This window comes from Coregonus lavaretus (genome assembly GCF_964263955.1).
Source record: "Coregonus lavaretus genome assembly, contig: HAP1_SCAFFOLD_315, whole genome shotgun sequence".
NCBI classification, from domain to species: Eukaryota; Metazoa; Chordata; class Actinopteri; order Salmoniformes; family Salmonidae; genus Coregonus; species Coregonus lavaretus.
The window spans coordinates 442,089-467,485 of record NW_028165262.1 but is presented as its reverse complement, the minus strand read 5'-3'; the positions used below and the strand labels follow the sequence as shown (position 1 = coordinate 467,485).

The following is a 25,397-nucleotide window of genomic DNA, read 5'->3' as shown; positions in this document are numbered from 1 at the left end:
TTAAAAAACAAAAGTTATTTAATTTTTATACAATATCAGTTCACACTGATCAGATCGATATGTTACAGAGTTGACAAAAGTAGCGGAAGACAAGTTAACAAGCTGCTTGTACAAAGTATGTTTATAAGGAGAAAGGCCGAACTGAAAACACGTCTTTCGGATCTTAGAGAAAGAATGCCAAAAACAATGGAGGAATGCTTTCATTGTTACACCGACGTGATAGAAAGTATTCTAGAATGTCTGCATATATCTGTATTTCCATACATGATGCTACATGATGGTCGCATGAGAATTCATGATACTCACCATCACTGCAGTACAAGAACTGCTCTATCAAAACATATCGACTACATGTAACTCAAGCCATCACGCATCGTTCGACAAAACAAGTGGGATTATTAAACGATCAGTCTCTGCCCCATCATCTCAATACACAGGTCACGCCGTATGACTATCAATTAAAATTCTTCATCATTTTAAAGTAACTGTCCAGTGTTTCCAGATTTCTATGAAATATAATTAATTACAATATGAGTGAAATAGTTTTCCTTCCAAAAAAGGGTAATAAAGTATGTTAAAAAGCAGCTTTTCTGTGTTGGAATGGTGTGGGCGTACCCCTACAACAGAATGGTGTGGGCGTACCCCTACAACAGAATGGTGTGAGCGTTCCCCAACAACAGAATGGTGTGGGCGTTCCCCAACAACAGAATGGTGTGGGCGTTCCCCAACAACAGAATGGTGTGGGCGTACCCCAACAACAGAATGGTGTGGGCGTTCCCCAACAACAGAATGGTGTGGGCGTACCCCTACAACAGAATGGTGTGGGCGTTCCCCAACAACAGAATGGTGTGGGCGTACCCCAACAACAGAATGGTGTGGGCGTACCCCTACAACAGAATGGTGTGGGCGTTCCCCAACAACAGAATGGTGTGGGCGTTCCCCTACAACAGAATGGTGTGGGCGTTCCCCAACAACAGAATGGTGTGGGCGTTCCCCAACAACAGAATGGTGTGGGCGTACCCCTACAACAGAATGGTGTGGGCGTATACCAGTCGTTCAAAATATTCATGTGAGTCGACCGCTGATTCCTCTATGGGGAAATAGCAAGCATGTTTGAAAAGGTCTGTTTGAGATACAAGTTTGAGGTTGGGTTTTTAAAAAGTGTTTTTTCTCAAATTGATGCTTTGGCCATAAAAAACCGAGCACAGGACGAGTCAACATTATTTGGATACGAGTTAACAGAATATGAACTTTTAAAAAGTGAGATTTTCACTGGACAATTACTTTAAATAAAGAATGGTTTGACTTTGAATACTTAAGATATTAAAACACGTTATGACAATCAAATCATGACCATTACACACTATGTTGCAAATGGATTGGAGTTGCTTTCTTCAGTCTTTACAATCTTGGTATGGAGTGGTTCAGACATCGATTTACCTTCGATACACACAATCACTATCAGCTACTGACCCGTCACATGACACGTTGTTAGAAGCACCTTTTATCAGAACACACACACGCACGCAAGCGCGCAGACACACACAGACGCCCACACACACACACACACACACACACACACACACACGCACACAGACGCCCACACACACACACACACACACACACACACACACGCAAGCGCGCAGACACACACAGACGCCCACACACACACACACGCACGCAAGCGCGCACACACACACACACACACACACACACACACACACACTAAGAGAAGACAAAGTGCAGCAGGAGATCTGCATAATACTAGTGGTTTTGTAAACACATTGTTTAACACTAACATTTGTAAAAAAGAACAAGATTTAACAACAGCGAGCATATTATAAGGATATTAATATCAACTGTAAAAAGTGTCATAATCAACAAGTTTTATAATATAATGAAGCATGCAGAAAGCGGTTTACCTTATGGTTTCACAAGCATGTTGAGAGTAATGCCAGTGTCCAATGTCTTATAGGAGACCATACAAAAATATATAATTACCATAACATTTGCATGAACGCACCGACGACAGAACCCAGAGGTTTCCTGCTTGTCGCTACTTTTCAAAAGCACTTGTATGAGTCAGTATCTGCTACCGGGGTGGTCGACGTTGTTTCTTCAGGAAGGACTGTCAACTCAAACTGAGGGCAAGGCCGTTTTCAGTGAATGGAAATTGCAAGAAAGTCTGAACTTTCAAACACAACAACAACAACAACAACAACGTTCAAGGCTTTAAAAAGACACTTAAAGCTGTAAAAAAAAGTTACGTTGAGTAGCGCGCTACTCGGTGGTTTTAAGTTGGAGTAATTGAGAAACCTTCTCTAAGTGCATGACTAAGTGACAACAGAAAAACGAGTCATTCGTTACGTTCGATTGAGTGAAGCCAATTCTGAGACCGTCATCTTCTCAGTTGAAGTGCCAAGCAATGAGCATCATTTAACTCTTTAGAATGGTTCTGAAGAGTGGTTCTGAAGAGTGGTTCTGAAGAGTGGTTCTGAAGAGTGGTTCTGAGGTTCTGAAGAGTGGTTCTGAGGTTCTGAAGAGTGGTTCTGAGGTTCTGAAGAGTGGTTCTGAAGAGTGGTTCTGAAGAGTGGTTCCGAAGAGTGGTTCCGAAGAGTGGTTCTGAATGTAGCCTTCAGTGCTCTGGACAAGTGATGCACCGTCGACTGATTGCAGTTTCCTTTTTGACAGAGGCGGTGTTTTAACAATCATTGAAACATCCATAATGATCTCCAGTGCGATTACATAAAGTTGATATAAAACTAAAGACATTTGTGAAACAACCACCACAGTGACGCCATCAGCTTTGGTTGAATATTAAACAGTTCCTTTTAGCTTTTTAGTCTGGCCAGTATATGCAGCCAATCCCCATCTCTCCCTCCAGTCATGCTCATTCATGACTTTAAAAGAGAACGTGATGATGACTTACAATTCTCAGCAGACTATTTTCTTCTCTAGTAGCAAACCGAAATCCACACAAAACAACTCTTCCAATCCTTCAGGTGTCAATCTCTTCGCAGAAAGACGTAGGTACAAAGACAAGACACTCAACAAAATAAAAGTTGCGCATAAAGTGAATACAGAGAAAAAGGCAGCTTCAGTTGAATATTAATCAAAACAAACAAACAAACAAAGAGTTTCCATGGGAACTAGAGAACACAGAAGACAGGGTTCAACTGTCAATCAGAGCTGTTGGGGGAGAATTGCGATTGTGTCCAAAATGGCACTCAATTCCCTATATAGTGCACTACTTTTCACCAGGGCCCGCATAGGGCTCTTGTGAAAAATAGTGCACTATATAGTGAATAGGGTGCCATTTGGGGTGCAGCCATAGACAAACTCCTTTGGGGAAGGGAGAGGGGGGGGGCAGTTAAGACAACAATTGGGGGAATTCCTTCTTTTCATAATGGTTTTGGTTCTCTAATGTGTCATTGTTTAATGGGACGGCGAGTCGCTTTCCTCTGTAGCTTACAGAATAGCCAGCCAGCTCAGCAGCAATAAGTAGCCTAGTCGGGCCAAGCCCCGGGCCAAGCCCCAGTTTAGGGTGTGGAGGTGTGCTAGGTAGGTAGCCTGGTACTCAGGCCTGGTGAGGGGTTGGAGGTGTGCTAGGTAGGTAGCCTGGTACTCAGGCCTGGTGAGGGGTTGGAGGTGTGCTAGGTAGGTAGCCTGGTAGCCAGGCCTGGTGAGGGGTTGGAGGTGTGCTAGGTAGGTAGCCTGGTAGCCAGGCCTGGTGAGGGGTTGGAGGTATGCTAGGTAGGTAGCCTGGTACTCAGGTCTGGTGAGGGGTTGGAGGTATGCTAGGTAGGTAGCCTGGTACTCAGGCCTGGTGAGGGGTTGGAGGTGTGCTAGGTAGGTAGCCTGGTACTCAGGTCTGGTGAGGGGTTGGAGGTGTGCTAGGTAGGTAGCCTGGTACTCAGGTCTGGTGAGGGGTTGGAGGTATGCTAGGTAGGTAGCCTGGTACTCAGGCCTGGTGAGGGGTTGGAGGTGTGCTAGGTAGGTAGCCTGGTAGCCAGGCCTGGTGAGGGGTTGGAGGTGTGCTAGGTAGGTAGCCTGGTAGCCAGGCCTGGTGAGGGGTTGGAGGTGTGCTAGGTAGGTAGCCTGGTACTCAGGCCTGGTGAGGGGTTGGAGGTGTGCTAGGTAGGTAGCCTGGTACTCAGGCCTGGTGAGGGGTTGGAGGTGTGCTAGGTAGGTAGCCTGGTACTCAGGCCTGGTGAGGGGTTGGAGGTGTGCTAGGAAGGTAGCCTGGTACTCAGGTCTGGTGAGGGGTTGGAGGTGTGCTAGGTAGGTAGCCTGGTACTCAGGCCTGGTGAGGGGTTGGAGGTGTGCTAGGTAGGTAGCCTGGTAGCCAGGCCTGGTGAGGGGTTGGAGGTCAGCTCAGGGGGGAAGCAGCAGGGAAGGTAAAGGTTGTACCAGTCCATGGAAAGGAGAGGATTGATCCACTAGAACAGTGAACATCTGAAGAAGCTGCTCTTCTTTGAGCGGTTCTCTGTGATCTTCACCGGCCCGCCTCCTCCTGGAGGATTGTTGTCGTTCTAAAGCGGAGGGAAGAAGGGGGAAAGGTTAAGGGTCAACTACCACTCTTAAGATCCCCCTGTGGCCACCAACTGTTGTAACTTACATTCTGGATAAGTGTGCATCGTACATCATATGAGCATCATCTGCTAGGCATCATAAACTCACCATTTTTCTGTTGAGTCTCGTCATGATGTCTCTCCCCAGTGTGAAAAAGGACTGTTCAAAAGAAACAAAATGTATACTTCAGGGACAGTTTATTAGAGAAAAATGTCCTGTTTCAATGAAAAGATTGGGAGGAGAATTAAAAATGGGTATAAATGAATGGCATAGACAGAACCCACCTCTTCCACATTCAGGCTGGATTTTGCACTTGTTTCTAAGAACTTGATCCCATAATCGATTGCCAACTGTGCAAAATACAACAGACAAATGATGAGAACAATTCGTGTTAGTAATGAATGTTACAGATGTACTTTTATCAACAGCAGCTCATGCAACACATGGCATTGCCAGAACGTACGTGTGTTACCTTCTGTTGTAAAGGAATTCTACTTCATCATTAAGGGAGAACTGGGCTGGCTACGACAGACATTTATCATGCTGTATAATCACGAGTATGTCAAAGATACCACTGGGAGTACGTTTACACAAAGATACTATCAGGAGCAGTGTGGGGGGGTTTCTCTTTTCTCTGATGTTATCAAATAGTTTCCAACGCACCTGCAACAAGATATCTCAGACGCGCCAGTGCTTATTTGAAACACAAAGAGACCCTGATAGCCTGAACTCTGAACTCCATACCTTTTCTCCTCGTTCTTTTGACACCTGTCTTTTGTCGTTCATGTCACACTTGTTCCCGAGGATCATCCTCTCCACGTCAGAGGACGCATGCTACAAACAGACAGAGGAAGAGAAGACTGATTATTGCTACAGACAGACAGAATGAGAAGACGGATTACTGCTAGGGACAGACAGAATGAGAAGACGGATTACTGCTAGGGACAGACAGAATGAGAAGACGGATTACTGCTACAGACAGACAGAATGAGAAGACGGATTACTGCTAGGGACAGACAGAATGAGAAGACGGATTACTGCTAGGGACAGACAGACAGAATGAGAAGACGGATTACTGCTACGGACAGACAGACAGAATGAGAAGACTGATTACTGCTACGGACAGACAGACAGAATGAGAAGACTGATTACTGCTACGGACAGACAGACAGAATGAGAAGACTGATTACTGCTACGGACAGACAGAAAGAATGAGAAGACGGATTACTGCTACGGACAGACAGACAGAATGAGAAGACGGATTACTGCTAGGGACAGACAGAATGAGAAGACGGATTACTGCTAGGGACAGACAGAATGAGAAGACTGATTACTGCTACAGACAGACAGAATGAGAAGACTGATTACTGCTACGGACAGACAGAAATAATGAGAAGACGGATTACTGCTAGGGACAGACAGACAGAAAGAGAAGACTGATTACTGCTACGGACAGACAGACAGAATGAGAAGACTGATTACTGCTACGGACAGACAGACAGAATGAGAAGACTGATTACTGCTACGGACAGACAGACAGAAAGAGAAGACGGATTACTGCTAGGGACAGACAGACAGAAAGAGAAGACTGATTACTGCTACAGACAGACAGAAAGAATGAGAAGACGGATTACTGCTAGGGACAGACAGAATGAGAAGACTGATTACTGCTAGGGACAGACAGAATGAGAAGTCTGATTACTGCTAGGGCCAGACTGATTACTGCTAGGGCCAGACTGATTACTGCTAGGGCCAGTCTGATTACTGCTAGGGCCAGACTGATTACTGCTAGGGCCAGTCTGATTACTGCTAGGGCCAGTCTGATTACTGCTAGGGCCAGTCTGATTACTGCTAGGGCCAGACTGATTACTGCTAGGGCCAGTCTGATTACTGCTAGGGCCAGTCTGATTACTGCTAGGGCCAGTCTGATTACTGCTAGGGCCAGTCTGATTACTGCTAGGGTTCCAAAGCTTTATTAAGATTAAGATCACTTTATTATTTAATTGTCCAGTTGCCTTCCACGCTGGGCGCCGGGGAGTGGTCGTTGTTGGGGGTTAAGTGCCTTGCTCAAGGGTACAACGGCAGGCAATGGCATCTAAGATTTTAAAGATTTTATACCAGCAACCCGCCGGCTGCCAGCTGACTTCACCCCAGATATTTCCCGTCGGGACCTGGGATTCAAACTGGCTCGCCTCTCTAACTACCAGGCTACCTGCTGCCGTAGCTTCATACTGGCTCACCTCTCTAACTACCAGGCTACCTGCTGCCGTAGCTTCATACTGGCTCGCCTCTCTAACTACCAGGCTACCTGCTGCCGTAGCTTCATACTGGCTCGCCTCTCTAACTACCAGGCTACCTGCTGCCATAGCTTCATACTGGCTCGCCTCTCTAACTACCAGGCTACCTGCTGCCGTAGCTTCATACTGGCTCACCTCTCTAACTACCAGGCTACCTGCTGCCATAGCTTCATACTGGCTCGCCTCTCTAACTACCAGGCTACCTGCTGCCGTAGCTTCATACTGGCTCACCTCTCTAACTACCAGGCTACCTGCTGCCGTAGCTTCATACTGGCTCACCTCTCTAACTACCAGGCTACCTGCTTCCATAGCTTTATACTGGCTCACCTCTCTAACTACCAGGCTACCTGCTGCCGTAGCTTCATACTGGCTCACCTCTCTAACTACCAGGCTACCTGCTGCCGTAGCTTCATACTGGCTCACCTCTCTAACTACCAGGCTACCTGCTGCCGTAGCTTCATACTGGCTCGCCTCTCTAACTACCAGGCTACCTGCTGCCGTAGCTTCATACTGGCTCGCCTCTCTAACTACCAGGCTACCTGCTGCCGTAGCTTCACACTGGCTCGCCTCTCTAACTACCAGGCTACCTGCTGCCGTAGCTTCACACTGGCTCGCCTCTCTAACTACCAGGCTACCTGCTGCCATAGCTTCATACTGGCTCACCTCTCTAACTACCAGGCTACCTGCTGCCGTAGCTTCATACCTCTTCGATGTTCCTGATCCAGTTCTTGATGTTCTCGAAGGACTTCTCGTTAGTGATGTCATACACTAGCATGATGCCCTGTTGGACAAAGGACAGGAAGTGACATCAGAGGAAGTGACACACCGTGACATTAATAGAAAAAAAGACAACCTAGCGCCATTCCAATCACGACCCGGTGAAATGTACGTTCATCTGTACGTCGCTCTGGATAAGAGCGTCTGCTAAATGATGTAAATGTCTGTGCTGTAGTCAGTGTAAAGGCTTGTCTGACAGCATCACTACAAGCCAGAAGCCCATATAAACCCGGAATAATCTACCGCAATAAAAATAATAGGATGCTTTCCAAAAACGTATTTACATACAAAGTTGACAAATATAACCTGTTTAGTAAGCAAAACATAACAATAGTACATTTCCTAACCGGATACAGAGCCGTGAATAAGGTGGAATAGACATTGTTCTGACTATTCTACTAGAACTCTGAGGCAGTGTAACTGACCACAGTCTAAACTCCTACACAAAGCAAACAGCTGGGAGGAGACAGTAGTTAGTACAAAAATGGAGATTCGCGACATCTTGACTAAAAAAATATTGGTCGACCAACAGCCTATCGACCAAACAATCGACCAGTAACACACACACACACACACACACACAGCCCTCCATAGTAACACACACACACACACACAGCCCTCCATAGTAACACACACACACACAGCCCTCCATAGTAACACACACAGCCCTCCATAGTAACACACACACAGCCCTCCATAGTAACACACACACAGCCCTCCATAGTAACACACACACACCCCTCCATAGTAACACACACACAGCCCTCCATAGTAACACACACACAGCCCTCCATAGTAACACACACACACACACACAGCCCTCCATAGTAACACACACACACACACACAGCCCTCCATAGTAACACACACACACACATCCCTCCATAGTAACACACACACACACACACACAGCCCTCCATAGTAACACACACACAGCCCTCCATAGTAACACACACACACACACACACAGCCCTCCATAGTAACACACACACAGCCCTCCATACTAACACACACACACAGCCCTCCATAGTAACACACACACACACAGCCCTCCATAGTAACACACACACACACAGCCCTCCATAGTAACACACACACAGCCCTCCATAGTAACACACACACACAGCCCTCCATAGTAACACACACACACACACACAGCCCTCCATAGTAACACACACACACACACACAGCCCTCCATAGTAACACACACACAGCCCTCCATAGTAACACACACACACAGCCCTCCATAGTAACACACACACACACACACAGCCCTCCATAGTAACACACACACAGCCCTCCATAGTAACACACACACACATCCCTCCATAGTAACACACACACACACACACACAGCCCTCCATAGTAACACACACACACACACACACACAGCCCTCCATAGTAACACACACACACAGCCCTCCATAGTAACACACACACACACAGCCCTCCATAGTACACACACACACACACAGCCCTCCATAGTAACACCACACACAGCCTCCAGCCCATAGTACACACACCACACACACAGCCCTCCATAGTAACACACACACACACAGCAACACACAGCCCTCCATAGTAACACACACAGCCCTCATAGTAACACACACACACACACAGCCTCCATAGTAACACACACACACACACACACAGCCCTCCATAGTAACACACACACAGCCCTCCATAGTAACACACACACACAGCCCTCCATAGTAACACACACACACACACACACAGCCCTCCATAGTAACACACACACAGCCCTCCATAGTAACACACACACACAGCCCTCCATAGTAACACACACACACACACAGCCCTCCATAGTAACACACACACAGCCCTCCATAGTAACACACACACAGCCCTCCATAGTAACACACACACACACAGCCCTCCATAGTAACACACACACACACACAGCCCTCCATAGTAACACACACACAGCCCTCCATAGTAACACACACACACACACACAGCCCTCCATAGTAACACACACACAGCCCTCCATAGTATCACACACACACACACACACAGCCCTCCATAGTAACACACACACAGCCCTCCATAGTAACACACACACACACACCCCTCCATAGTAACACACACAGCCCTCCATAGTATCACACACACACAGCCCTCCATAGTAACACACACACACACACACACAGCCCTCCATAGTAACACACACACACACAGCCCTCCATAGTAACACACACACACACAGCCCTCCATAGTAACACACACACACACACAGCCCTCCATAGTAACACACACACACACACAGCCCTCCATAGTAACACACACACACACACAGCCCTCCATAGTAACACACACACACACACAGCCCTCCATAGTAACACACACACACACACAGCCCTCCATAGTAACACACACACACACACAGCCCTCCATAGTAACACACACACACACACAGCCCTCCATAGTAACACACACACACACACACACACACACAGCCCTCCATAGTAACACACACACACACACACAGCCCTCCATAGTAACACACACACACACACTTAAATACAGTGTGGGAAAAAAGTATTTGATCCCCTGCTGATTTTGTACTTTTTCCCACTGACAAAGAAATGATCAGTCTATAATTTTAATGGTAGGTTTATTTGAACAGTGAGAGACAGAATAACAACAAAAAATCCAGAAAAACGCATGTCAAAAATGTTATAAATTGATTTGCATTTTAATGAGGGAAATAAGTATTTGACCCCCTCTCAATCAGAAAGATTTCTGGCTCCCAGGTGTCTTTTATACAGGTAACGAGCTGAGATTAGGAGCACACTCTTAAAGGGAGTGCTCCTAATCTGTTTGTTACCTGTATAAAAGACACCTGTCCACAGAAGCAATCAATCAATCAGATTCCAAACTCCACCATGGCCAAGACCAAAGAGCTCTCCAAGGATATCAGGGACAAGATTGTAGACCTACACAAGGCTGGAATGGGCTACAAGACCATCGCCAAGCAGCTTGGTGAGAAGGTGACAACAGTTGGTGCGATTATTCGCAAATGGAAGAAACACAAAAGACCTGTCAATCTCCCTCGGCCTGGGGCTCCATGCAAGATCTCACCTCGTGGAGTTGCAATGATCATGAGAACGGTGAGGAATCAGCCCAGAACTACACGGGAGGATCTTGTCAATGATCAAGGCAGCTGGGACTATAGTCAACAAGAAAACAATTGGTAACACACTACGCCGTGAAGGACTGAAATCCTGCAGCGCCCGCAAGGTCCCCCTGCTCAAGAAAGGACATATACATGCCCGTCTGAAGTTTGCCAATGAACATCTGAATGATTCAGAGGAGAACTGGGTGAAAGTGTTGTGGTCAGATGAGACCAAAATGGAGCTCTTTGGCATCAACTCAACTCGCTGTGTTTGGAGGAGGAGGAATGCTGCCTATGACCCCAAGAACACCATCCCCACTGTCAAACATGGAGGTGGAAACATTATGCATTGGGGGTGTTTTTCTGCTAAGGGGACAGGACAACTTCACCGCATCAAAGGGACGATGGACGGGGCCATGTACCGTCAAATCTTGGGTGAGAACCTCCTTCCCTCAGCCATGGCATTGAAAATGGGTAATGGATGGGTATTCCAGCATGACAATGACCCAAAACACATGGCCAAGGAAACAAAGAAGTGGCTCAAGAATAAGCACATTAAGGTCCTGGAGTGGCCTAGCCAGTCTCCAGACCTTAATCCCATAGAAAATCTGTGGAGGGAGCTGAAGGTTTGAGTTGCCAAACGCCAGCCTCGAAACCTTAATGACTTGGAGAAGATCTGCAAAGAGGAGTGGGACAAAATCCCTCCTGAGATGTGTGCAAACCTGGTGGCCAACTACAAGAAATGTCTGACCTCTGTGAAGAGTTTTGCCACCAAGTACTAAGTCATGTTTTGCAGAGGGGTCAAATACTTATTTCCCTCATTAAAATGCAAATCAATATAACATTTTTGACATGCGTTTTTCTGGATTATTTTGTTGTTATTCTGTCTCTCACTGTTCAAATAAACCTACCATTAAAATTATAGACTGATCATGTCTTTGTCAGTGGGAAAACATACAAAATCAGCAGGGGATCAAATACTTTTTTCCCCCTCACTGTACCTGGGGATCAATACACGTCTTAAACTACCTGGGGACAACACACATCTTAAAAGGAAAACTCCACTCAAAAACAATCTATATTTTTTTATTAGTCCACTGTTTATACAGTCCCAAAATGTTTTGCATGTCAGCAGTCAAGTTTTCAAGATATTGGACTTTCAAGAAGCAAAGTGTCACCGGCCGCATCACCATGACGATGAAGTGGGTGTTGGTTCTCCAAACATACTATAGGCTATCCCTCCAACCCAACCCAACCCAACCTTTCCCTTGTATCCTAGCGGTTCTCTCTCTGTGTAAATACATCCATGGGCTTGGGTCCTCCCTGTGTATACAGTCTCCTATCAAACTGGGCATTCAGTGATTTTGACCGCTCACATAGAGCATACAAATCTGTAAGACGGACCTCAGTGTTAACAAGCAGTGCATCGATAAATCTAGTTTAACTAGTAGATGGACTGTTTGGTATTGACCGGGAGGCAGATAGACATTAGGATCCAATTCATTATTAAAAGTTGACTCCCATACTGAACGCACACGCGATAACCTCCAGGCGTGTTGTTGATCTGTGCCGTTTCCGTCTGTGACCTTGTGGAGACGTGACAGTGGACGGTTCTTACCATAGCTCCCCTGTAGTAGGCTGTGGTGATGGTCCTGAACCTCTCCTGACCTGCTGTGTCCCTGGGAGAGAGAGTACAACGTCAGTACAGTGTAACAACCATGTTGGTATAGTAACTACAGCATTACTACACTACCCTGGGAGAGAGAGTACAACGTCAGTACAATGTAACAACCATGTTGGTATAGTAACTACAGCATTACTACACTACCCTGGGAGAGAGAGTACAACGTCAGTACAACGTAACAACCATGTTGGTATAGTAACTACAGCATTACTACATTACCCTGGGAGAGAGAGTACAACGTCAGTACAGTGTAACAACCATGTTGGTATAGTAACTACAGCATTACTACACTACCCTGGGAGAGAGAGTACAACGTCAGTACAACGTAACAACCATGTTGGTATAGTAACTACAGCATTACTACATTACCCTGGGAGAGAGAGTACAACGTCAGTACAATGTAACAACCATGTTGGTATAGTAACTACAGCATTACTACACTACCCTGGGAGAGAGAGTACAACGTCAGTACAATGTAACAACCATGTTGGTATAGTAACTACAGCATTACTACACTACCCTGGGAGAGAGAGTACAACGTCAGTACAGTGTAACAACCATGTTGGTATAGCAACTACAGCATTACTACACTACCCTGGGAGAGAGAGTACAACGTCAGTACAGTGTAACAACCATGTTGGTATAGTAACTACAGCATTACTACACTACCCTGGGAGAGAGAGTACAACGTCAGTACAGTGTAACAACCATGTTGGTATAGTAACTACAGCATTACTACACTACCCTGGGAGAGAGAGTACAACGTCAGTACAATGTAACAACCATGTTGGTATAGTAACTACAGCATTACTACACTACCCTGGGAGAGAGAGTACAACGTCAGTACAGTGTAACAACCATGTTGGTATAGTAACTACAGCATTACTACACTACCCTGGGAGAGAGAGTACAACGTCAGTACAGTGTAACAACCATGTTGGTATAGTAACTACAGCATTACTACACTACCCTGGGAGAGAGAGTACAACGTCAGTACAGTGTAACAACCATGTTGGTATAGTAACTACAGCATTACTACACTACCCTGGGAGAGAGAGTACAACGTCAGTACAGTGTAACAACCATGTTGGTATAGTAACTACAGCATTACTACACTACCCTGGGAGAGAGAGTACAACGTCAGTACAATGTAACAACCATGTTGGTATAGTAACTACAGCATTACTACACTACCCTGGGAGAGAGAGTACAACGTCAGTACAGTGTAACAACCATGTTGGTATAGTAACTACAGGTTCTCCCTCTAAAGCGTGTCAGACAGTGATATGACCAGTGGTTCCTAGTGTGAGTGGCGCGCTCCCGAGTGGCGCAGTGGTCTAAGGCGCTGCATCACAGTGCTAGCTGTGCCACTAGAGATCCTGGTTCGAATCCAGGCTCTGTCGTAGCCGGCCGCGACCGGGAGACTCATGGGGCGGCGCACAATTGGCCCAGCGTCGTCCAGGGTATGGGGAGGGAATGGCCGGCAGGGATGTAGCTCAGTTGGTAGAGCATGGCGTTTGCAACGCCAGGGTTGTGGGTTCGATTCCCACGGGGGACCAGTATGAAAAATAAAAATAAATCATGTATGCACTCACTAACTGTAAGTCGCTCTGGATAAGAGCGTCTGCTAAATGACTAAAAATGTAAATGTGAGTGACTGCTCTGGATAGGGGATCAATAAGTAGGCCAAATGTGTTGCGGCCGAACGCGGCTGAACGCTCTACCACATGAACGCACACGTGTGGAACACTCAGGGCTGACGGAGGCTCTCCAAGCTATCGCTGACTACAAGGCAGTCAACACCACACTGCAAGTGGCCCACTGGTACTCACTAACGTCCGTTGGCGTGGCGTAGCGTTTGGCAGGAGCGAGGAGTCTGGGTAGCCGGGCGAACTCACCATATCTGGAGCTTGATCTTCTTTCCATCCAACTCTACCGTCCTGATTTTGAAGTCAATACCTGAAATCAGAGAAAAAACGGATGAAAAACATTTCTAAAGTGTTAAACTACATCTGAGGCAGGGGGTGGGGGCTAGCTGGGGGGGCTCTAGCTGGGGGCTCTAGCTGGGGGGCTAGCTGGGGGGGCTCTAGAAGGGGGCTCTAGCTGGGGGGCTAGCTGGGGGGGCTCTAGAAGGGGGCTAGCTGGGGGGCTCTAGCTGGGGGGGCTCTAGCTGGGGGGGCCTAGCTGGGGGGGGCTCTAGCTGGGGGGGGCTCTAGCTGGGGGGCTCTAGCTGGGGGGCTCTAGCTGGGGGGCTCTAGCTGGGGGGGCTAGCTGGGGGGGCTAGCTTTAGTCCCCTGACGTCACTGGCATTGAATTTCACATGATGGACCATATTGGCACCTATTAACACTCTTAAAGGCCTTGAGTACTGAAGGTAAGTTCCTATTAAGTATCCAAGAACTTTAAGAAAACCTCGGAATAGAGCCAAGCTTTTCAGTCATTCTGATCAGAGTAAAGGTCATCCAGTCATGGTGTAGAAGTCATTCTGATCAGAGTAAAGGTCATCCAGTCATGGTGTAGAAGTCATTCTGATCAGAGTAAAGGTCATCCAGTCATGGCGTAGAAGTCATTCTGATCAGAGTAAAGGTCATCCAGTCATGGTGTAGAAGTCATTCTGATCAGAGTAAAGGTCATCCAGTCATGGTGTAGAAGTCATTCTGATCAGAGTAAAGGTCATCTAGTCATGGTGTAGAAGTCATTCTGATCAGAGCAAAGGTCATCCAGTCATGGTGTAGAAGTCATTCTGATCAGAGTAAAGGTCATCCAGTCATGGTGTAGAAGTCATTCTGATCAGAGTAAAGGTCATCTAGTCATGGTGTAGAAGTCATTCTGATCAGAGTAAAGGTCATCCAGTCATGGTGTAGAAGTCATTCTGATCAGAGTAAAGGTCATCCAGTCATGGTGTAGAAGTCATTCTGATCAGAGTAAAGGTCATCCAGTCATGGTGTAGAAGTCATTCTGATCAGAGTAAAGGTCATCCAGTCATGGCGTAGAAGTCATTCTGATCAGAGTAAAGGTCATCCAGTCATGGTGTAGAAGTCATTCTGATTAGAGTAAAGGTCATCCAGTCATGGTGTAGAAGTCATTCTGATCAGAGTAAAGGTCATCCAGAGCTGGGAGGATCTATTGTGATACGTCCCCAAATGGACCCCTTTTCCTTATAGTGGACAACTTTTGACCAGGGCAAGATTAGGGCACATTAAGGGAATAGGGTGCCATTTGAGACGCACTCTGGAGTGATCTGTAGCCAATCCAATAAAAAGGTCTGCCTGGTCCTCTGACCTGTTTCAGGGAGAACCACAGACTCACTGTAAAAGGTCTGCCTGGTCCTGGACCTGCTTTAGGGAGACCCACAGACTCACTGTAAAGGTCTGCCTGACCCTGGACCTGCTTCAGGGAGACCCACAGACTCACTGTAAAGGTCTGCCTGGTCCTGGACCTGCTTCAGGGAGACCCACAGACTCACTGTAAAGGTCTGCCTGGTCCTGCTTTAGGGAGACCCACAGACTCACTGTAAAGGTCTGCCTGGTCCTGGACCTGCTTTAGGGAGACCCACAGACTCACTGTAAAGGTCTGCCTGGTCCTGGACCTGCTTCAGGGAGACCCACAGACTCACTGTAAAAGGTCTTCCTGGCCCTATGATGCAAGGACAGTTATTTACCCACACAGCAACAGAACAGACAGCAGGGCAGGACAGGAAGATCATACAGGCCAGGACAGGCCCAGGGCAGGAAGATCATACAGGCCAGGACAGGCCCAGGGCAGGGCAGGAAGATCATACAGGCCAGGACAGGCCCAGGGCAGGGCAGGAAGATCATACAGGCCAGGACAGGCCCAGGGCAGAACAGGGCATACCATTCAAGCACAGGGTAGGACAGGGTATACCATTCAGGCACAGGGTAGGACAGGGCATACCATTCAGGCCCAGGGTAGGACAGACTATTCAGGCCCAGGGTAGACAACCTCACCCCCCTTGGATACACTGTGGCCCCTCACAGCTAAATAAAGCCTGTCCTGAGAGCAGCTGGTGCCGTTGCCCCATTCAACTGACCTGACCTTATCACTTTCATGGCCGTAGTGATGGCGATGATGATAACTGTATCCCCTAAAAAGCAGCCAGTCAAACAGTTTATCTTATTGAAAAGTGTCGGTTCTGTGTGCAGAAATCCATTGGCACATAAAAAAGGTTGCTATGGTGTCCTTCTGTAACCTGATCCCAGAGGAGCTCCCATCAGAATAGTCCTTGTTGAGGGCTGAGGGACAGCACACTTCACCAGCCAGTAATAGGAGAGGAAAGTGGGTACCTGCTCAATTATCAGTCTGTCCCTAGAACAAGTGTTCATATTAAAACATAATGAGCTAGCCTGGCGCTAGCTAGCTGGAGGGCTTCGATACAGTCCCGAGTCCCAAATGGCAACCTATTCACTATATATCGTGCACTACTGTTGACTAAATAGGGAATAGGGTGCCATTCAGGACGCAGCTGCAGATGGAGGGTGATGCAGGTAGGCAGGCTCACTGAGAGGAGAGGAAGTGGTGAGGGCAGAGCACCACAGCAGGTTGTAGAGAGCAGGGCAGAGCACCACAGCAGGTTGTAGAGAGCAGAGCAGAGCACCACAGCAGGTTGTAGAGAGCAGAGCAGAGCAGAGCACCACATCAGGTTGTAGAGAGCAGATCAGAGCACCACAGCAGGTTGCAGAGAGCAGAGCAGAGCACCACAGCAGGTTGTAGAGAGCAGAGCACCACAGCAGGTTGTAGAGAGCAGAGCAGAGCACCACAGCAGGTTGCAGAGAGCAGAGCAGAGCACCACAGCAGGTTGTAGAGAGCAGAGCAGAGCACCACAGCAGGTTGCAGAGAGCAGAGCAGAGCACCACAGCAGGTTGCAGAGAGCAGAGCAGAGCACCACAGCAGGTTGTAGAGAGCAGAGCAGAGCACCACAGCAGGTTGTAGAGAGCAGAGCACCACAGCAGGTTGTAGAGAGCAGAGCAGAGCACCACAGCAGGTTGTAGAGAGCAGAGCAGAGCAACACAGCAGGTTGAGAGAGCAGAGCAGAGCACCACAGCAGGTTGAGAGAGCAGAGCAGAGCACCACAGCAGGTTGCAGAGAGCAGAGCAGAGCACCACAGCAGGTTGTAGAGAGCAGAGCAGAGCACCACAGCAGGTTGCAGAGAGCAGAGCAGAGCACCACAGCAGGTTGTAGAGAGCAGAGCAGAGCACCACAGCAGGTTGTAGAGAGCAGAGCAGAGCACCACAGCAGGTTGTAGAGAGCAGAGCAGAGCACCACAGCAGGTTGAGAGAGCAGAGCAGAGCACCACAGCAGGTTGTAGAGAGCAGAGCAGAGCACCACAGCAGGTTGTAGAGAGCAGAGCAGAGCACCACAGCAGGTTGTAGAGAGCAGAGCAGAGCACCACAGCAGGTTGTAGAGAGCAGAGCAGAGCACCACAGCAGGTTGTAGAGAGCAGAGCAGAGCACCACAGCAGGTTGTAGAGAGCAGAGCAGAGCACCACAGCAGGTTGTAGAGAGCAGAGCAGAGCAGAGCACCACAGCAGGTTGTAGAGAGCAGAGCAGAGCAGAGCACCACAGCAGGTTGTAGAGAGCAGAGCAGAGCACCACAGCAGGTTGTAGAGAGCAGAGCAGAGCACCACAGCAGGTTGTAGAGAGCAGAGCACCACAGCAGGTTGTAGAGAGCAGAGCAGAGCACCACAGCAGGTTGTAGAGAGCAGTCTACCAGGAACACAGACCCACCATTACACCAGATACTAACCAGATACTAGAACGCTTGTCCCTGAGGGGATACATTAAGCTCTATTGAATTGAATTAAATAAAGTGGTCTATGTAGCAAATGAGACATGTCTTCTGTTTCAGTGCTCTACTGCTTTCTATATGTTGAATAGCCTACTACTTTGAGTTAGTGGAAGATGAGGATACTAGGCCACATTCCTGTTGTAGAGAAACTGGTGTGTATCCTAGGGTTTATACGGGGTCTTTACAATAGCCACTGCTGCTCTAACTAACTCTGCACCTCCACTATACATGGTGGAGTTGCTTTATCAGCGCTTCATCAATGTGATATATTCTACCTGAGGAGAGGAGAGGAGAGGAGAGGAGAGGAGAGGAGAGGAGAGGAGAGGAGAGGAGAGGAGAGGAGAGGAGAGGAGAGGAGAGGAGAGGAGAGGAGAGGAGAGGAGAGGAGAGGAGAGGAGAGGAGAGGAGAGGAGAGGAGAGGAGAGGAGAGGAGAGGAGAGGAGAGGAGAGGAGAGGAGAGGAGAGGAGAGGAGAGGAGAGGAGAGGAGAGGAGAGGAGAGGAGAGGAGAGGAGAGGAGAGGAGAGGAGAGGAGAGGAGAGGAGAGGAGAGGAGAGGAGAGGAGAGGAGAGGAGAGGAGAGGAGAGGAGAGGAGAGGAGAGGAGAGGAGAGGAGAGGAGAGGAGAGGAGAGGAGAGGAGGGGAGAGGAGAGGAGAGGAGAGGAGAGGAGAGGAGAGGAGAGGAGAGGAGAGGAGAGGAGAGGAGAGGAGAGGAGAGGAGGGGAGAGGAGAGGAGTGGAGAGGAGAGGGCATCTTTACTCTATTGCCCCTACTGTACTGCACCATATCCTTCCATTATGCGTCAGTACAACAGCTTTGGTCTAGTTTCACACATACTCATTCATGTATTTATAATGGTCTTACTAAATGATCCTCAAATTGCACAAGTTGTTTTTGTTTACATTGTGAATCTAAACAATGTAGCTAGCTAGCTAGTAGTAGTACCTTCTTGACTTCAGAAATGTTAGTAAAATAACCAGTGGTGTCTGGCGGAGGACGCAACCAGTGGTGTCTGGCGGAGGACGCAACCAGTGGTGTCTGGCGGAGGACGCAACCAGTGGTGTCTGGCGGGGGACGCAACCAGTGGTGTCTGGCGGAGGACGCAACCAGTGGTGTCTGGCGGGGGACGCAACCAGTGGTGTCTGGCGGGGGACGCAACCAGTGGTGTCTGGCGGAGGACGCAACCAGTGGTGTCTGACGGAGGACGCAACCAGTGGTGTCTGGCGGAGGACGCAACCAGTGGTGTCTGGCGGAGGACGCAACCAGTGGTGTCTAGTCGAGGACATATGCAACCAAAATCCACTTTTATTTTTCATTATTTCAATTCACAAGATAGAATGAACGGGCGTCAGTCATCGAGAATTGAACCTCGCCGATTATTGAGCTTGGACGCTGCCATTGGACGTGACACAATGCGAGCGCAACACGGGCAGTGAAGCATCTTTCATTGATTTCAAAAGGATGCATTTCCTGAACGGCTGATGGCAACGCCGGACGCCCGACGGCTATAGTGTAGCAAGGCCGTAACTACACAGACTTCCCTTCCTGCCTCTACAGGGAAAAAAAACTATATTCCAAGAACTTCAGGATACGGACGACACGGCAGCTAGCTTCGTTTCCTTTCTGTCCTCTAAATACCATACAGGGGGCTTTCTTACCATCTTCAACCATGTTTAGGGCAGAAAAATGTCTGAAACAGAACAAAAACTGAAGTAACTATCCTCCCCCAGTAGTACTGACAGAAAAAAGGCACAACAATGGAAGAATTCTCTAGTTAGTGAATTCACTCCACAGTTGGTGAATTCCAATGGCTGTGATTCAACTTCCGTTCTTTTGACGGAGGCTGGCTGGTGGCTGGAGCATTCTGCTGGGCCTGAAGGGGAAGGCAAAGAGAGATGCATGGGTGGCTCTGCACTGCGTGGGGTTACTGGCAGTCAGTCAGTCAGTACGTCAGAGGAGACTTTTCCCTTTCCCCCCCACCCCCCTCTGTCCTGGCTCCAACAGGGCCCTTTCCCTCCCAACCAAATCACTTGTGTCCAGGAAGAGGAACCAGGGCCTGGCCAGGGGGGGGGCTGGTTAGTGGTGGTGATTAGGGAAGCCTGCAGCGGTACAGGCTGTAGCAGAGCCCACCCTCAGGTCACTGACCTCTCTGCTCAGGCCTCACACACAGGAAGAGATGTGAGTGACACACACACACACACACACACACACACAGAGCGTACGTATGTACACGTACACAATTGCGCCCCACCCTGATTACAAACAGCTGGTCAGCTGATCGCTCACGAGACAGAGGAGATTTATGACAGTGCCGCTTCTTGTTTTTACAGTCCATTGTCTACAGACTGAGTAGGGGCTCGTTTCACATTCACCCTTTAAAATTCCCCAACACTAATACCGTACTGTGCAGTCGGGGCTCATTCGAAATTCCCCATCTTAGTCATACAGTTCCCAGCATTCATCCTGTACAATAACAACACAGAACTTTACGGAGTGTGAGAACTGTGCTGCTTCACACACACACACACACAACATCATGTCACCTATGTCTTGGTCTCCGCTTCAGACAGCAGAATTGAAACAGGACAGACTAGGTCACATGACCTTAAAACTAGACCACTGCTGCTGCGTCTGTAGAATAGAGGAGTTCCGCCTGCATACACTTCTTCTCTGCTCTCTGAGCGAACGTCTTCCTGTTTCGGAGACAAAATGTAACTTCTCACTTCCTGTTTCACTCAGGAGGATTTCTCCTCGCCGCTCCCGAAAACAATTCAACAACCTTGTCCTCTGTGACGCAAAGGAAACTCAGGTGAGCATCCTAAAAATGGCACCCTATTCGACCAGAGTCCTATAGGCCCTGGTCAAAAGTAGTGCACTATACCAGGAAATAGGGTGCCAGTTGGAACGCAGACAGACAGGAGGTCTGAGAGAGGTTATTATGTTGGGAACTTGGGTGGTGGTGAAACACACAGTGTCCTAAATGGCACCCTATTCCCTCAATAGTGCACTACTTTATAGTGCACTACTTTTGACTAGGGCCCACAGGGCTGTCATTTCAGACCAACATAGTCCCTAGTAGTGGATTCTAGCCTTCTTCTGTCTATCATTCAGTAGCATGAATCAAATAAAAGATACTTGGAACTTCTGAACCCCCCCTTTGCTGCTATAACAGCCTCTACTCTTCTGGGAAGGCTTTCCACTAGATGTTGGAACATTGCTGAGGGGACTTGCTTCCATTCAGCCACAAGAGCATTAGTGAGGTCGGGGTTCCAATTCATCCCAAAGGTGTTCGATGGGGGTTGAGGTCAGGGCTCTGTGTAGGCTAGTCAAGTTCTTCCACACCAATCTCGACAAACCATTTCTGTACGGACCTCGTTTTGTGCACGGGAGCATTGTCATGCTGAAACAGGAAAAGGGCCTTCCCTAAACTGTTGCCACAAAGTTGGAAGCACATAATCGTCTAGAATGTCATTGTATGCTGAAGCGTTAAGATTTCCCTTCACTGGAACTAACAAGCCTCGATTTTATACACCTGTCAGCAACGGATGTGGCTGAAATAGCCAAATCTACTCATTTGAAGGGGTGTCCACATACGTGTGTGTGTATATATATATATATATATATATATATATATATATATATATATATATATATATATATATATATATATATATATATATATATATATATATATAGTGTATTGTTGGGGTAGTGTAACTTCCTATATTAGTCTGTGAAGAGGGAGTCATACAGACAGCAGGGGTTGGTGAGAAAAGCTGAACAATCTCTCTTAATGACTCCATAAAACAGAACTTTAAAAAAATAAAAATTCAAGCAATCTTCGGAAAATCTTAAACCGATCGCCTCGCTAAATACTAATTTGGGACCTAACATAGTTAAAAAGCTGTTGTTTCTACTCTATTCAACAGAGTCCCAGAGCTCCACGTTGCTGTTGTTTCATTCCAACAGAGTCCCAAAGCTCCACGTTGCTGTTGTTTCATTCCAACAGAGTCCCAAAGCTCCACGTTGCTGTTGTTTCATTCCAACAGTCCCAAAGCTCCACGTTGCTGTTGTTTCATTCCAGCAGAGTCCCAGAGCTCCACGTTGCTGTTGTTTCATTCCAACAGAGTCCCAAAGCTCCACGTTGCTGTTGTTTCATTCCAACAGAGTCCCAAAGCTCCACGTTGCTGTTGTTTCATTCCAACAGAGTCCCAAAGCTCCACGTTGCTGTTGTTTCATTCCAACAGAGTCCCAAAGCTCCACGTTGCTGTTGTTTCATTCCAACAGAGTCCCAGAGCTCCACGTTGCTGTTGTTTCATTCCAACAGAGTCCCAGAGCTCCACGTTGCTGTTGTTTCATTCCAACAGAGTCCCAGGGTGAGCCTTAGAGCAGACCCGGGATGCGTCCCAAATGGCCTATATAGTGCACTACTTTTGACCAGAGCCATATGGAACTCCAGTCAGAAGCAGCACACTATAAAAGTGAATAGGGTGTCATTTGGGACGAATCCCCAGTCTGAAGTAATGAACACCTTCCCGGACTTCTATTCTACCCACAGGAATGACCTCATTAATGACGACGAGTCACCAAACAACTGCTGCTTTTTTTCTCCAGTTGGCCCTAGTTCACAAACAACACAGACTAACGTTTCGATGAATGACGATGACCAATGAGGATCAGTTGTTTGGGAGTAAATGGTGACTTCGTTTTCAAAACAGAGTAGAAACGTTCAGAAAAGTGTCGTTCCACACTTACAGGGGTTTGTGTGTGTGGGGGATGTGTGAAACCTTCTCCTCAGCCTGAAGTGTCGTTCCACACTTACAGGGGTTTGTGTGTGGGGGGGATGTGTGAAACCTTCTCCTCAGCCTGAAGTGTCCCCACTTGCGCCAGCCAATAGCTAGCTTTTTGCGTGGCGCCGACAGGTAAGACGCTTCAAGAGGGCGGTGGTACTCACTTAGCAAGCAGCATGCGTCCTTTACCTGTGGTACTCACTTAGCAAGCAGCATGCGTCCTTTACCTGTGGTACTCACTTAGCAAGCAGCATGCGTCCTTTACCTGTGGTACTCACTTAGCAAGCAGCATGCGTCCTTTACCTGTGGTACTCACTTAGCAAGCAGCATGCGTCCTTTACCTGTGGTACTCACTTAGCAAGCAGCATGCGTCCTTTACCTGTGGTACTCACTTAGCAAGCAGCATGCGTCCTTTACCTGTGGTACTCACTTAGCAAGCAGCATGCGTCCTTTACATGTGTGTTTCGCTTACACTCCGTTTATTTACGAGGGGGAAAGTATAGAATATCTGCTATCTCTGAACCTTTTTTTGTCATAAACATAACCTTTGTGCTGTTTAAATTGATCATTGTTGAGTTAAGTACATGCGATGAACACTCCAACCACCCAAAGGTTACTGGAAGAAAAGCAGCAGTGAAGGGGTTTCCCCATTTCAGATACACTCAAATTGAAAGTCCAACTGTCATGTCAAAAGAAGGTTCCTATTAATTAACACCAGAAACTCCCCAACATAACCATAGTGGTTTCTCTTTTTTCCAACCATGAAGGCAACACTCTGCCACAACAAAAGAACGGAGTGGAGACATACATCTAGTACATCCACCTAGTCAAACTTCCAGGTAAAAAGACATACAATCACCTCCAGTTTAGGGTCCATTTACACACCCAGAATACAGACACTTGGAGTTGTAGGACAGACAATGGAATAAATTAGCAATACCCACATGTAACTGCCAAAATAAAGGAAACACCTACATAAAGTGTCTTAATAGGGCGTTGGGTCACCGCGAGCCAGAACAGCTTCAATGCACTTTGGCATAGATTCTATAAGTGTCTGGAACTCTATTGGAGGGTTGCGACACCAATCTTCCACGAGAAATTGCATCGTTTTGTGTTTTATTGATGGTGGTGGTGGTAAACGCTGTCTCAGGCGCCGCTCCAGAATCTCCCAGAAGTGTTCAATTGGGTTGAGATCTGGTGACTGAGACGGCCATGGTCATATGGTTTACATCGTTTTCATGCTCATCAAACCATTCAGTGACCGCTCGTGCCCTGTGGATGGGGGCATTGTCATCCTATGGGGGCATAGCCATGGTAGCCAAAATAATGGCCTGCCCAGCATTTTCATACATAATAATAATATGACCTTAAGCTTGATGGAATGTTCATTGCTTAATTAACTCAGGAACCACACCTGTGTGGAAGCACCTGCTTTCAATATACTTTGTATCCCTCATTTACTCACGTGTTTCCATTATTTTGGCAGTTACCGGTATAATGTTATGTTCTTCGTCTGATAAAACAAAGCCCAGGTCAGGAATACTGCCAGTGTCATGCATGAGGCCCCCTACAGCTGACAATCAAGCTGTCTGACAGCCAACAGGTCTTTAATAGGAGCCCATGAAAATAGATGGCAGCTTAGTTTACAGAGTTAGCAGTGTGATAGAAATAGGCCTACAGTATTAAACATGAATGACAGAGCTCTTCTTCAATATAACAAACCATTTACTGTTTCTGAATTGGCGCAAGATGTGATGATTCTAGGCCCGCTTCCTGTCGCCAATTCGTTCCACTAACTGTCAACAGCATACAGTAGAGAATTATAGGTAATGTAGCATTTTCAGCAGCATGCCGTTGTTCAAAACCCCACTCAATTTTAGAAAGAGAAACGGACCTATTGTTGATATGAAGGTAGTGTTGAACGCATCTTCGCTGAATCGGAAGAGGAGACATGTCTTGCCGACACCGCTGTCCCCGATGAGTAGCAATTTAAAAAGATAATCATAGGTTTTCGACATCTCTTCACCCTCGCTTCTTTCTTCCCGAAATGTGCTAGACTGTCTGGAACGTAGCAAACACTTTGTAGCTATCCGCTGCTGTCGACACCTTCTCCGACCCGACACTAACCAGCCATACAGTCCAGGGAGGAAACGAGGCGTTAGTTTAGTGACGTTACACAGAGGAGGCGGGACGGAAGCTAAGGAACCTAGGACGGAAGCGCGGTAGTCACTAGTTACCACAGCCACAAAGTCAGAATCATACTTTGTTTTTTATGTAGCCAATTCTGACAACCCGGAAGCATCCTCTCCTCTGGGTTGACAGATTGGTAGTAATAT

General features: G+C 47.5%; 1 protein-coding gene across 1 annotated transcript; it reads right to left on the bottom strand.

Moving 5' to 3' along the window:
• Positions 1 to 25,198, bottom strand: rab8b (RAB8B, member RAS oncogene family). Its single transcript, XM_084191192.1, has 8 exons — positions 24,956 to 25,198; positions 14,368 to 14,428; positions 12,404 to 12,464; positions 7,573 to 7,650; positions 5,317 to 5,406; positions 4,857 to 4,922; positions 4,681 to 4,731; positions 1 to 4,532 (listed from the first exon to the last, which is right to left on the bottom strand). The coding sequence occupies exons 1-8, from the start codon at positions 25,077 to 25,079 to the stop codon at positions 4,440 to 4,442; spliced, it is 624 nt and encodes a 207-aa protein (XP_084047318.1). The 5' UTR covers positions 25,080 to 25,198; the 3' UTR covers positions 1 to 4,439.
• Positions 25,199 to 25,397: the final 199 nt, after the last annotated feature.

Excerpts from the sequence above, each read along its gene's own strand:
- rab8b (XM_084191192.1), bottom strand. The coding sequence starts at position 25,079 with ATGTCGAAAACCTATGATTATCTTTTTAAATTGCTACTCATCGGGGAC. Across the intron at positions 12,465-14,367 it reads AAGATCAAGCTCCAGATATG|GGACACAGCAGGTCAGGAGA; the intron begins GTGAGTTCGCCC and ends TCTCTCTCCCAG. Across the intron at positions 4,923-5,316 it reads CAAAAGAACGAGGAGAAAAG|TTGGCAATCGATTATGGGAT; the intron begins GTATGGAGTTCA and ends TATTTTGCACAG.